General features: G+C 34.5%; 1 protein-coding gene across 1 annotated transcript; it reads right to left on the bottom strand.

Annotated features, from left to right (window-relative positions):
• Window positions 1-3,520: 3,520 nt before the first annotated feature.
• On the bottom strand, window positions 3,521-7,324 carry LOC117108046. Its single transcript, XM_033249894.1, has 3 exons — window positions 7,219-7,324; window positions 3,869-4,371; window positions 3,521-3,748 (listed from the first exon to the last, which is right to left on the bottom strand). The coding sequence occupies exons 1-3, from the start codon at window positions 7,322-7,324 to the stop codon at window positions 3,521-3,523; spliced, it is 837 nt and encodes a 278-aa protein (XP_033105785.1).
• Window positions 7,325-12,743: the final 5,419 nt, after the last annotated feature.

Here is a 12,743-nt window from a genome sequence, read left to right as displayed (position 1 = left end):
ATTATTATGGAAACAACAATTTTGTAGCAATGAGATTTTGAGCAGAATGTTTTTTGTGTGTGATTATACAAATTAACTGACTGGGTATAACAACCGTGGTTATTTTATCATACTAAATACATAAGAGTTCCATGTACATTTTATGAAAACCTGAAGTTCGATTACAATTATCAGCCATAACGGTTGTTACAACTATCGTGGGTTAACATAAATTGACTTTTTTATCTGGAGAAATTGTGAAAGAAACACATTTACATTGTCATATTATAAATAACAGTTATCTTATCTTATTTTATATATTATCTTTATTTCTGTGAGAAAAACTGTACAATATATCTTACTGTAGAAATACTTCTGTGAATTTGGTTGCTATTTTTGTCACTTAAATCCTGGAGGAAATAGTTTAGAAAAATAAGTTTAAAAAATCTATTTTTTCCATGCTTAAATTATGGAGTATTATACCTATATTCCTAAATCCAACCTACTACACAGTACCTTGTTTTTCTAACATTCTTGTACACTTGTAAGTATGGTAGACTATTCTTTGTAAGAGTATATTAATAATTAGGTGGTGGTGCCAGGTCAACTTATAGAAAAATCATTAGTTTAAAATAGAATCACAGATACACAGTATGTACCGTAGTATCTGTGATCGGATTTACAAAAAAAACAAAAAACAAACGGATTAAGGCATGACAATACGATTGCTTAATTCCGGTAAATTGCGTGAAGCAAAGATACATATAACGCGTCATAACGCAGGCAATGGTGCGAACGATTGTGGTTGCTTTTTACAGTGGCTTAATCTTATGTAAAATACCTACAACATGATAATGTCACTTTTAGTCAATACTCACATGACAACTAACAACATTTCAAATGTTTAAGATCCTACAGAACATGAATATTCCTTAATGTACTGTATTTTGTTACGGCAGATGGCAACATTACCATTGAGTAGAAAAGCTGAAGCATTAAATGCAAGTACAGCCTATCAACGTTGTCGTGTTACTATGCATTATTATACAACATCATAAGACTGTATGAATACTATTAGGCCTATATCATGTATATTTATATACATGTACTGTGCACAGGGTCTATCATTTAAATTTAACATTGTATGTTCGTTTCTTGAAAAAAAAAATCGTATGCCTATAACTATAAAAACAATATAATTTATAATAAATGCTTGCGGTACACCACGTGATAGTTCTGAAAAGAACTGTTGTTGTTGGTTGAGAATATCTCGACGTTTCGGTTGACTTGCTTCAACCGTCTTCAGGAGAATAATATCTGCAGAGATCTCAAACAGGGAAATACTTATATGTTTGAGTGATAAGACTTGCTGCTGATTGGTAGAAAACTAAACAAAGGCTGAGCCTACCAGTGAAAAGCTATACAAAAGCTAATAGTCCAGCAAACTTTGGTTGGTTGCATTTTTTTTTGCTATATTTTTTAAAAATTGGATATGATGTAGAGTAGACATACGGTAAAAAAGTATGTGCAACATTTTTTTTTTCATACGTAAGGGGGGTTGCCAGCCGTTTCAAAATGGCCGCCATTTTTTCCTAAAATTGTCACTAATATTGTAAATTTATGTCATTAAAATGCAGTATTCAATTGGAAATCCACTGATAACAATGACAGAAACAGTTAACTAAATATTGTACACATTTTTGAGCTATTACAATTTAAAATGGCTTCCATTTTCCATTATTTTAGATTTTTTCATACATATTAATATAATAATAACCGACCTGTACAAAAACTGTGATAGAGCTAGATTTCTGGATGAATAACAGAATCCTGGCTCCATGTATTGGCCTGCAGATGTGCATGCATTATATGCTGATATAAGGCTCCAGCAGTTGGTGGCAGCTTATCTACACCTTGATTGTTTGGCAGAGTTTTGAATCTTTTCCATCGTAAAATTGAGGCACTATTAGCAGATACTTTCTTCGTTCAGAGAAGACTACACAAAAACTCCTTGCATCACATTCTCACATTAAATGATCCCAAGCTTGGCCAAAGCATGTAAACATGAGGTGGTGATTTCATAAACATCTTAAGACATTTTCCAGGAATTTGATTTCCATACCTTGCGAACCAGGCCCGTAGCCAGGGGGGGGGGGGGTTTATGGTTCGGGAGAACCCTCCTTTTCTAGCAAACCTCCCTCATTTCTGGCGAACCCCCCTCTTCAGATTTCCCAAATAAGTCCTCCAACCCACCTGGTGCACTGCAGACGCACCCAGACAAAGACCTTTTCAAACATATCTGCTTTTATAGCATTATTTAGACCCATAAAGCACAAAAATCCCAATCCCCTTGCTTTGGGGGTTTCGCCGACCCCACCGGGGCTTTGACCGTGGACTACGCCCAGAAAACCCCCCTTGAAAGAACCTGGCTACGGGCCTAAAATTTTTTATCACAACCGGTGATAGCATGGAAGCCTGGTAGTGTCACTGCTCTTTCTGGTCCAAGATGATCGTATATTGGCTGAAGAGCCACTCTTCTTCTGGTTTCAGCGGTCACAATTCACACGGCAAGATGTCAAAACAAACACCCCCGAGCATCCTCCAACAACAGCTGTAAGCACACAAGAAGAAGCTGATACTCTAATGATTCTCCATGGCATAAAAGTGGCCTCTGAATCTGGAAATGATACAGACTGGTTTGTATTGATCTTCAGAAGACTTCCACAGCTTGGCATGAATACTGGAATTTGTGCAGTCTTCTCGTGACGAAGAAAGTATCTGCTAAAGATGCCTCAACTTTACGATGGAAAAGATTCAAAACTCTGCCAAACAATCAAGGTGTAGATAAGCTGCCACCAACTGCAGGAGCCTTATATCAGCATATCATGCGTGTACATCTGCAGGCCAATATATGGAGCCAGGATACTGTTATTCATCCAGAAATCCCTGATCCATGCAAACTGGGCTGGGTTATGGAAGATGGTAAATTGAGACCTGTCTTGTCAGAAAAGCAGTACCTCTATCACACGTTTTTGTTTTACAGTACAGATCGGTTATTATTATATTAATATGTATGCTAAAATAATGGAAAATGGCAGCCATTTTAAATTGTAATAGCTCAAAAATGTGTACAATATTTAGTTTTTTTGTCATTGTTATGAGTGAATTTCCAATTGAATGCTGCATTTTAATAACATAAACATACAATATTAGTGACAATTTTAGGAAAAAATGGCGGCCATTTTGAAACTGCTGGCAACCCCCCCTTACGTATGAAAAAAAAAATGTTGCACATACTTTTTTGATTTATCAATGTCAACTCTACATCATATCCAATTTTTAACAAATATAGCAAAAAAAAAATGCAACCTCTGATATTGCTACATTTCGGACTGGACTATAAAATTCACGGTCTGAATAGAAGGGCGGGGCGTGGCTAGAAAGCCAAGACAGTGGCATTGTTCTAGCAGGGGGAAGGAAAGCCAAAAACAATGGCATAGTTTCCAGTGTAGAGGGAAATATTTGGCGGGAAAAATTTGGTTTAGGTCTGGTTTAGTCGTGTATGTTCAGATTTATCCCAACATACACGATGTTGTTGTGTGTGGGAGTGCATGACTATAGATGACTTCTGTTGTTCCCCTCTCCTGGCATGGCCTTGGTGTTCCTTGAGCCTGGTACGGAGATCACGACCTGTTACACCAATGCAAGCCTTTCCGCATTCGCATGGTATCCGATAAACTCCTGGCTGGCTATTTGCTGGTGGCTTATCCTTGTGAGTTTGAAGAGTCCTTGATAGTTTGTTGGGTGCACTATGAAAAACTTTAATATCGGCTAGTTATAGAATGCGTTGAATACGGTGAGAAAGCTGTCCCAAAAATGGTAAACATACAGACTTTCTAGGTTCCGTGTCATCTTGGCTATTGCTGCGTTTGTGTATTTTCAAATCTCTCATGTGATAACCGTTGAGTTTCAGGGCTTCCTTTACATGTTGCATCTCTTTCTGGATGGAATTGCGGTCACTGATGCTTTGTGCTCTTCTGATAAGTGTGTTGCAAACTCCTTTCTTGGTAGATGGGTGGTGAAACGAGCGTTTATTCAAATATCTGTTGGTATGAGTTGGTTTGCGGTAGACTGAATGCGATAAAATGCCTGAGTTCTGCCTGGTGACCAAAACATCAAGGAAAGGTAAAGAGCGATTGTGTTCCTCTTCCATGGTAAACAAGATAGCACCGTGCTGAGAGTTCAGGTGGTCTAGAAGACTATCTAGGTGCACCTTACTGTGCTGCCAAATGATAAATGTGTCATCGACGTATCGTAGCCAAAGTTTGGGTTGTCGGGTGGCGGAATGAATAGCCAGCTGTTCGAATTCTTCGAGGAAGATGTTGGCAATGACTGGGGATAAAGGAGATCCCAGTCATATATAATTATATCATATTATATCATATATAGGCACTTTTATTTATCCTTGATTTATATAAATAATATATTTTAGACTGTACTTTGGCCTTCTATACCATTACTGAGTGCATACAAACAGAAGAATGTGCAATATATAAAATAGACCTTTCTGTAAGCTGTTAGCTATGTCCAATACATAGAGCCTAACATTTTCAATCCTAGTCCACACTAGAAATTAACATTGGCTGTTAGGCTGTCCATACTATAACATTTATTGTGACAACTACAATTGGGCATGATATGACAATTCCAATGACTTCAGACCCGTTAAGTAAACTGTTACCAGATATACTTATGTTCTCCACACTCTTTCATAATAGTCTGGTTACTAAAACAAAATTCATTATTCTGGTTACTGTTAATGTCTACCAGTGTGAAATGCATGTAGAGGGCCTACTTTGATTTTTTTCCACTACCCTGAGTGATAAACATTACGAGATAATTATTTTTTTATATGCGCTCATATTTCATTCAAATTATAATACTTCCGTATTATTTTGTGTAACCTATTACTATAGCAACAACGTACACATATATGATTTTATTGCCCTACTTATTGCGATTTAAAATTAAGTCTTTGCACGACTTCATTATGTCTTAATATTTTTAAGTTTTCAACGACAACATCCAAATCAATTCTATTATTTATACAAGCTCGACACAAAACATCACATAATAGTCAATTGTAGGTATAATTTTGACACACGATATAAGGAGAGATTAGTAATTGCTTTATACAGAATGAGACTTAGGCCTAATTGTGAAAATACTTATCAAGAGTGTGTATGTATACCATTCCACGCTTTGGTTGCTACATACCGTGGTGACATGCTATAAATAATTCATACTTTGAAGGTTCGAAATCCGTTCATTTTCGAAGTTGATTGTGCGTGGAACATCAGTGCATTCAAGAATACACTGTTTTTAATATATAATTTAAGATGGTTAAACCCTTGAGCTATCATGGAAAAAAAAGAGATGACTTTAATCTAGGCCCATCCGCAAGTGAAATGGCACGCAATCATAATAATAATAATAATAAATCTACAGTATCATAAATATTCGTTGATTTACTAATTTACATCGTTACTGCTTGTAATTGTCTTCGCAATGTGATTTTATTTCTCTAAATATCTTGATCGCTTGCTAACTTATTGGAGAAACAGAATGATTGAAAATAGGAACGAATATAATTAGATTGCAACATAATAAGTTCTCAAACTCCATGAACAATAGAAACAGTTCGTAATACAAAAATAATCAGATAGATGAAAACACATACTCGGACTCGGTAAATTTGACAATTAGTATTGTCAAAATGCTTTTGAAAATGTTCTCATAGATCATTATGCTAATTATTTAAAATTTTCACAAGAAACTTCATAGACACGAGTTATTTGATGTTGCTTTACTAAAGAAATTGACGTGGAAGACAATAAGAGTAATACAATACAAACAAAAAAAAAGAACGAAAAAAAAACAAAAAAAAACAAAAAAACATGTAGATCTACAGACAGAAAAATACCGTAATTTGCAAAAATACAATTTTATTACAGAGTTATTTCAAAAATGTGCGCATTGTATTTCTAATGTGTAGGTCATGCATAGCCTGTCGAACAGACCGTAGGTAGTTAAAATCATCTAATGTCCCCTTTATGTGAGCAGAAATAAAATTATGAATTATGGATGCAAAAAAAAAAACAAGATAACGAATGATGCCATGAACATTTATGCATGTCAAACCACATGTTGAAAGCAGCTGTGGCTATTTTATGGTAGAATATTACTTTTTAGTACTGCCGTATATGTAAGGAACGGTCGTTAATGAATTTTACACACACGTGTGCATATTAGTTATCAACGAAGCTTCTGATGCACAGTCATACATGTGTTTGTTTTCCACTTAAGATCCATTATCACATGAGTCGGTCATCTAATGTTTGCCGTCATCTACCCCTGATTGTGGTCTGTCATTCGTTGTTAAGTTTGGTTGTTATAGTTGTCATTGGTCATTCTTGATTAACGTCGTCATTTACATTCAATCCAATGCAATCGGTGATTGCTGGCTATTTGGTAATTTCATATTTTCGCCCGTCATCTTGCGCTATCGTCATTCATTTATTTCCAGTCGTTCTTGACTACTTTGACTATTATTATTATTATCATCATCATCACTAGTCTCGGTCTGTCACATTGTGTCCATTCGTTCATCACCTTGGTAATTCCATGGAGGAATTAACTAATTCCTCCGTGGTAATACCCTCGGGCTTATTGTGCTGTTGGTCATCGTATAATTGTCATGTCGGTCATTACTGGTTATTGACCGGCTATTTATCAACGAGCTTATGATTATTGTCGATCATCCATGGCTATCCTCGATTATCCCTGGTTATCGTCGGTCATTCCTCAGTCATTTTTAGTTTAGTGTCAATAATCAGTGTTTATCATCCCTGGTTAAGTCGATTATCCTTAGGTACTTTATAAGCTCTGGTAATCGCCGTTAATATTGGTTATTTCCAATCATTGGCGTCACTCTTCTTACGCTATCACGGATATTCTATATACTTCTTGTCGGTTATCGCTGGTAATTATTGGTTACTGTTATCCAACCATTAAATAGGCATATGCCTACCTTTTTTGTTTATGTGTGATCGAATTGTGTATTTCTAATTTCTATTTCAATCTCATTTGTTTTGTATTGAACTTAGATATGAACATTGTGTGAAAAATAAAAGGAAATGATTGTTTGCCTGCTTGCTTGATTGATTGNNNTCTGATTACTATAGACCATCAGCGATCCAATCTCGATACCGTCGATCCTCGTAGCTCGTCGTCGAACTCTGTCATCCAATGCCTCTCCAAATACCATTAGTTTGTGAATCGCCATGTTTTATAATCAATCTGTTTATACTACCGGTAGTCTATGCCTTCATACTGTAGGGTATCGTATAATCGTTGCCATTTTCTATTACTAATGCATGTAGAAATTATAATCATTGGCTGATATCTTTGTAGTCAAATAATAACATTAAAGCAATTTAATTAATTTCAATTATTTGTAAGGATTGACAAACAAAACAAAAAAAATGTTTTGTCAGGCGAATTGCAAATACGGTTGACCTACAAGTGCTCAGTGCCATCAGCGCTATTATGTTGATAAAAGGAATTGGTTAATTATATTTCTGGTAATAACTCTTGTGCCGGTACGCAGGGATGTCACTTTAATTATTTGAATAACGATAGCTTATATCAATTACATTGATTAGTGTTCCTTGGTTTTCGTTTATCAAGCTTGCCTTTATTGTCGTAAATACTGCAGTATCTGAATGCAATCATTTTAACAATACCGTTGACATTCCAAGTATCTTAAAGTTTAGCATATAAGTCTATAATATCATTCTTTGTGGCTATAAATACTGTAGGATTTGCACGTAGTTTAAATCAGTACGGGCATAATCCTGTGTGATTTGCAATTTAGTATGACAATTATTTTGTAATAAGGCGCCTGGCACATATACTTGGATATGGAAATCATTTATGCGAGCGGCTTTACGAGATTAGTTCCATTACCCATATGACGTATTTAAAGCTTAGCAGGGATGCCTCCATAATCTTAATAATAATTTCAAATTCAGAAATGCATTCTTTTACGACCATTTTTCTGGATCAAAACTGAATAAACAACGAATAGAAACTATGTTGCATATAGATACTTAGAGCCATGGTCAGAAACTGATAGAGGAAGTAAAAGAGATAGGTACGCCATAACTATACTCCCTGCTACAAAAGAAAATCTGTAAAAATAATCGTGTTTGATTCATCATTTTTTGTATGTATGATCTTATTAGTTTATATGGTTATTGTAAAAATGAGGTTAAATTTAAAAAATGTTATTTATTTTTAAAACGTGATAAACAATATTGTGCTTGATTGTACATATTTAATTTTGCTTATTAGCTAAATCCTTAAATATGCATAAACCTATAATTCTCATAGTACAACCAGCATCACCCCCAAAACAAAACATGTTAAATTAATCAGCAGGCTGTAGTGCCGACTAAACTTAGGCCTGCAGCAGTTACGGTACCCAATGGAACTAGAAAATAAAATAACTAGGTCTCCGTCATCGGCCCAACCCTTCGTCATCGGTCCATCTTAGATCACATACATTTCACTCATCGCCGCAACATGATCTGCTAATTACTACAATTTACCAAGTCAATGCCTAGATTCTATGGATTCAATTCAATTAAGTTTACATTTGCTCAACAGCATCTCCACATTGCGCAAGCCTAATCAATATTTAAGACACATCAATTGCCGAAAAGTTCACAGTTATGTTTCACCATTTGTTTATGCATACAGTTAAACAAAACTTAAATGGTAAAAATATAATTTGAAAATTTACTTTTAGTGGTTAAAATGTCATGGACACTAACATTTTCTCATGATTTCAACTGTTCGCAATATTTGTGTATTACATACTTTTTATCGGCGTTCAGCACATGCACTCTTTTATACTTCAACGTTTTATTTTATCTGGCGTTCTACTAGGAAGTGTCTTTAACTGTTTTCTTTGCAACCTTTAAGTACAGTAGGAATGCTGTATTGGAATACAACTGGATACATCAAACAAGACGACTAGATCGTCGAAAGAGGTTCAAATTATATAAAGTGCTTAGAAGCCTGGCGCTCAAATATCTCTCCGAAACTGAATACCGAGGAAATACACATCGATTTCATGAAATGAAAAGTTGACCCAGAGGCGGTAACTGTCACAAATAAAGTGATTGAGACGTTGCTTAAGAAGATAAATATCTAGCCAATCTTTGGTTGTACACTTAATTGGAACGCAAACTCATACACTGTACAAAAAGACAAACAAGCGTCTCTATTCTTACAAACATTCAAATCCCTTCTAGGTTTGCAATGAAGAATAGGTTAATGTTTTTAGAGTGTTGCTCTCGAAGGGAGTGCATTTTTGGTGTACAAATCTATCTCACTGATTCTAAAAGGATGGTTTAAGAGTTAACACTTTTAGTACGATTAATTACTAATTATGGTAAGATTTTCATAATTTACGGACAGGGTCAGAACCCGGCCGGTGTGCGCAATTGGGTATACCCAATCACAAGTGACAGTGACGATATTACTGACATTAAGCAGTGTTGAAGCCAGCGGATTTTTTTAAAACTGGAGTTTTTTGTTTAACAATTATAGAAGAAAAATATCTAAAGATATACGCCTATTCTTACATGAAATTAACAAGTCTTTTCTTTTGTATGCTTTCTATTTTTCGCAAAAAAATGCTTATTTCCCTATTTTTTGTCTACCTGTAGTTAATTCAATGATATATCTTGAACTCATTAATTTTTAATTCGTTCTTTGAAACTCACTACCGCGCAAGTGACAATTAGATTTTACCTGAACTGCATGCCAAATAACATAATAATTATCATATTTCTGCATTTCTGTTTTACGGACCTAATTATGAATTTTTAGATTTTGTTGAAAATGATTGCTTCAAATGTCAGGAATAACCTCTTGAACCAACATTTAAAAAACTTGCCGTGTGTGTTTAAGCAGCGCATGAGAAGAGGTTATCACAGGCCAGTGCGATAGCTTTTCAATGTACAGTACTTTAACAATGTTTCAAATAAACTTTACAAGATACTTGAACAAATTTCGTCCTTAATGCACTATCTCTATCACAATAGCATATATAGCAGGCTCTCGAGTGCATTTCAAACATGTCTTAACTTTCCTTCATCAGCAACTATTAAAAATGACAAATACGTGACCTATTCATCCATGTTGTGTATGTATAATACTCTTGTCGTTTATCAATGTTTTTTAATTTGTGGCCTACAGTCTCTTGTCTCCAAAAAATAATAAAAATTACATAAGATCTTTGTAATCTAGCTAGGTCAAAAGATAATAATTGATGCAAACATTATTAAAATGGATAATAAATGGCGAAGATATGATAATATTTTTAGTCCAACATGCACTAATACTGTGTATAGGAATTTTAACTGTTGATTTGAAGACTCGTTTTTGACGACAAGGTTTTACCAGAGTCCGTTACATATAACAAAATAGTCGGTATTAAGGTATCGTATTTAGGTGCGCTCATGATGTCAATCAAGATACAGAAAAAAAACAAGAAAAATTAAATATAATAACGAAACATAAAACGAGAAAATGACAGGACTTTTAGTCTGAAACACTTTCTGCAGATTTGATGTTATATTTTATTATATATTATTTTTGTATTTTATTTGACGTTTTATTGTTTTAGAAGCATCAGCAGGTGGGAAAACGTCGGCATGATAAGCTGATTTAGCTTATTCTTACCGTTTATATGTTATAATTAATAAATCTAAGTTTTCGTCAGCATCCAAATATTTTATCGACGATCAATAATTCTATGCCAATTTTTTTTTTTTTTTTCAAATAGCATTCGGTAGCTGTTTTTTCTCGTCACTTACTGCACACCATGAGAATGACTAATGTGGTGTGGAGCTCCCTCTATCGACAATACTACTCCCGGGTCGTGAAATCACTTATGTCAAGTATGAAGTAGCTACGGCCTTTGCTTGCAAAACAGTTTGTCTAATAATGATATCTAACTAATATTGAAATTTAAGGGACTCTCTATGAATTCTGAATACGTCGAAATATAAATTGGGTTTATATTAATAATACTAGTCCAAAGATCGAATCGTTTAAAGATTATAAGAAAATCTTAATATATTGCAGCTTCCAATGTCATACACAATCAAATCTCCATCAATAATATTAGAACAGGCTCATGTCAGTTATTCTTTAATGACACATGCTACTTTATCAATATCAGCTTACTGTTATTTTACGTAATCTAATAACATAATTTAAGGTATAATATGAAAACTTTTTTTATTTTAGTCACGCTTCGGATCGGCTACTTGAAAGAAATTTTATAGTTCGGAAAAAAAATCGGATTTATTGTGTAAAATTATTACGAAAAGTGCAGTCATCCGTAGGCATGACTGGTCAAAGCTGCCATTGCCGCTTTCGTTAATTCCGTATGTCACGCCTGTAAAGTACTTTTGATTTTCAGAATAATTTATATTTGCGTGAGTCGACAGTAGGTTACAGTCATCTGTGTGTCTAGAGTACGTGTTCTTGGTGATAAATGAGCTTTAAGTTTAGACTATATCTCTATAATACCATTGATACTTCTGCTGTTAGTTGTATAAAATATGTGTTTGGGAAATAATACTCTACTTTTTAAGATAAGGGAATTAATAAACAATATAGGCCTACTTTGAATAAAAATAATCATCGTGTTAAATCACAGACGGGCAAAATGGGACTCGTGGGCCATAAGCATTATGATGGCAATTTTGTTGCTGTCCGCTATACTTTGCTTCCCACGTACTATATTTAGGCCCACTATCTTTGGTTTGAAAGCCCTTGCTTTTCCGGCCGGCCCGATGTCGATCATCAGTAAAAAGTATTATTAAAACTGACCAGTATCTGCAAACATATTTTGGTGCGGCCCTCATCTGTTCCAAAAATAGAGCACTCTTTCTATCATTTACTCATTAAACTGTTTGTTTATATTTATATACTGTATGCTCAGTGCTACGAAGCATTACTATGATTGAAATATGTTGATTTACTACAATTTCTACCCTGAGTTTTGAGCGGATGCATGGGGGGAGGGGTGCAGACCGTGCAATCGCACCTCCTAAATTGTATTAAGAAAAGTAATTGTTGTATTGACATTGTTGATATGAATTACCGGTAAGATTTTTAAGGTATGAGAGTGCAACAGGTCTTTAATGGAGTGGGTAGCCTAATTGTAGACCTGAGCTTAAAACTTTTTTAAACACACTTTGATACATTTAAAAAGAAAGTCAAATATGACCACCGAGCACTGAGAGACTCAAAATGAATACGGGATCGAAGCAGAGCAACGACATGAATGGTATGTGGATTTTAAATCAAACAGCGTTGAAAGTGGATAAAAGAGAATTAAAGAAAAACACTGAAAAATTGAGAAGATATCTAATTAATATAAACGTATAATACTTACCGTATATAATATATATATAATTATATATGATAATATATATTATTATATATATGATAATATATATCATAATATATATTATAGTATATATTATAATATATATATATATATGTATATATAATACATACATATACATAAGCAACAGCTAAAAAGTAAACGTAAGTAAACAGCCAGAAGTAGAACCAGAGCTTTCGGACAACACTAGTCCTTCCTCAGTGGCGAGTGA

This window comes from Anneissia japonica, unplaced genomic scaffold, assembly GCF_011630105.1.
Source record: "Anneissia japonica isolate Jap-2015-1 unplaced genomic scaffold, ASM1163010v1 scaffold287960_len3192837_cov198, whole genome shotgun sequence".
Classification (NCBI taxonomy): Eukaryota; Metazoa; Echinodermata; class Crinoidea; order Comatulida; family Comatulidae; genus Anneissia; species Anneissia japonica.
The sequence above is the reverse complement of the archived record's forward strand: the minus strand, read 5'-3'. Positions and strand labels throughout refer to the sequence as shown.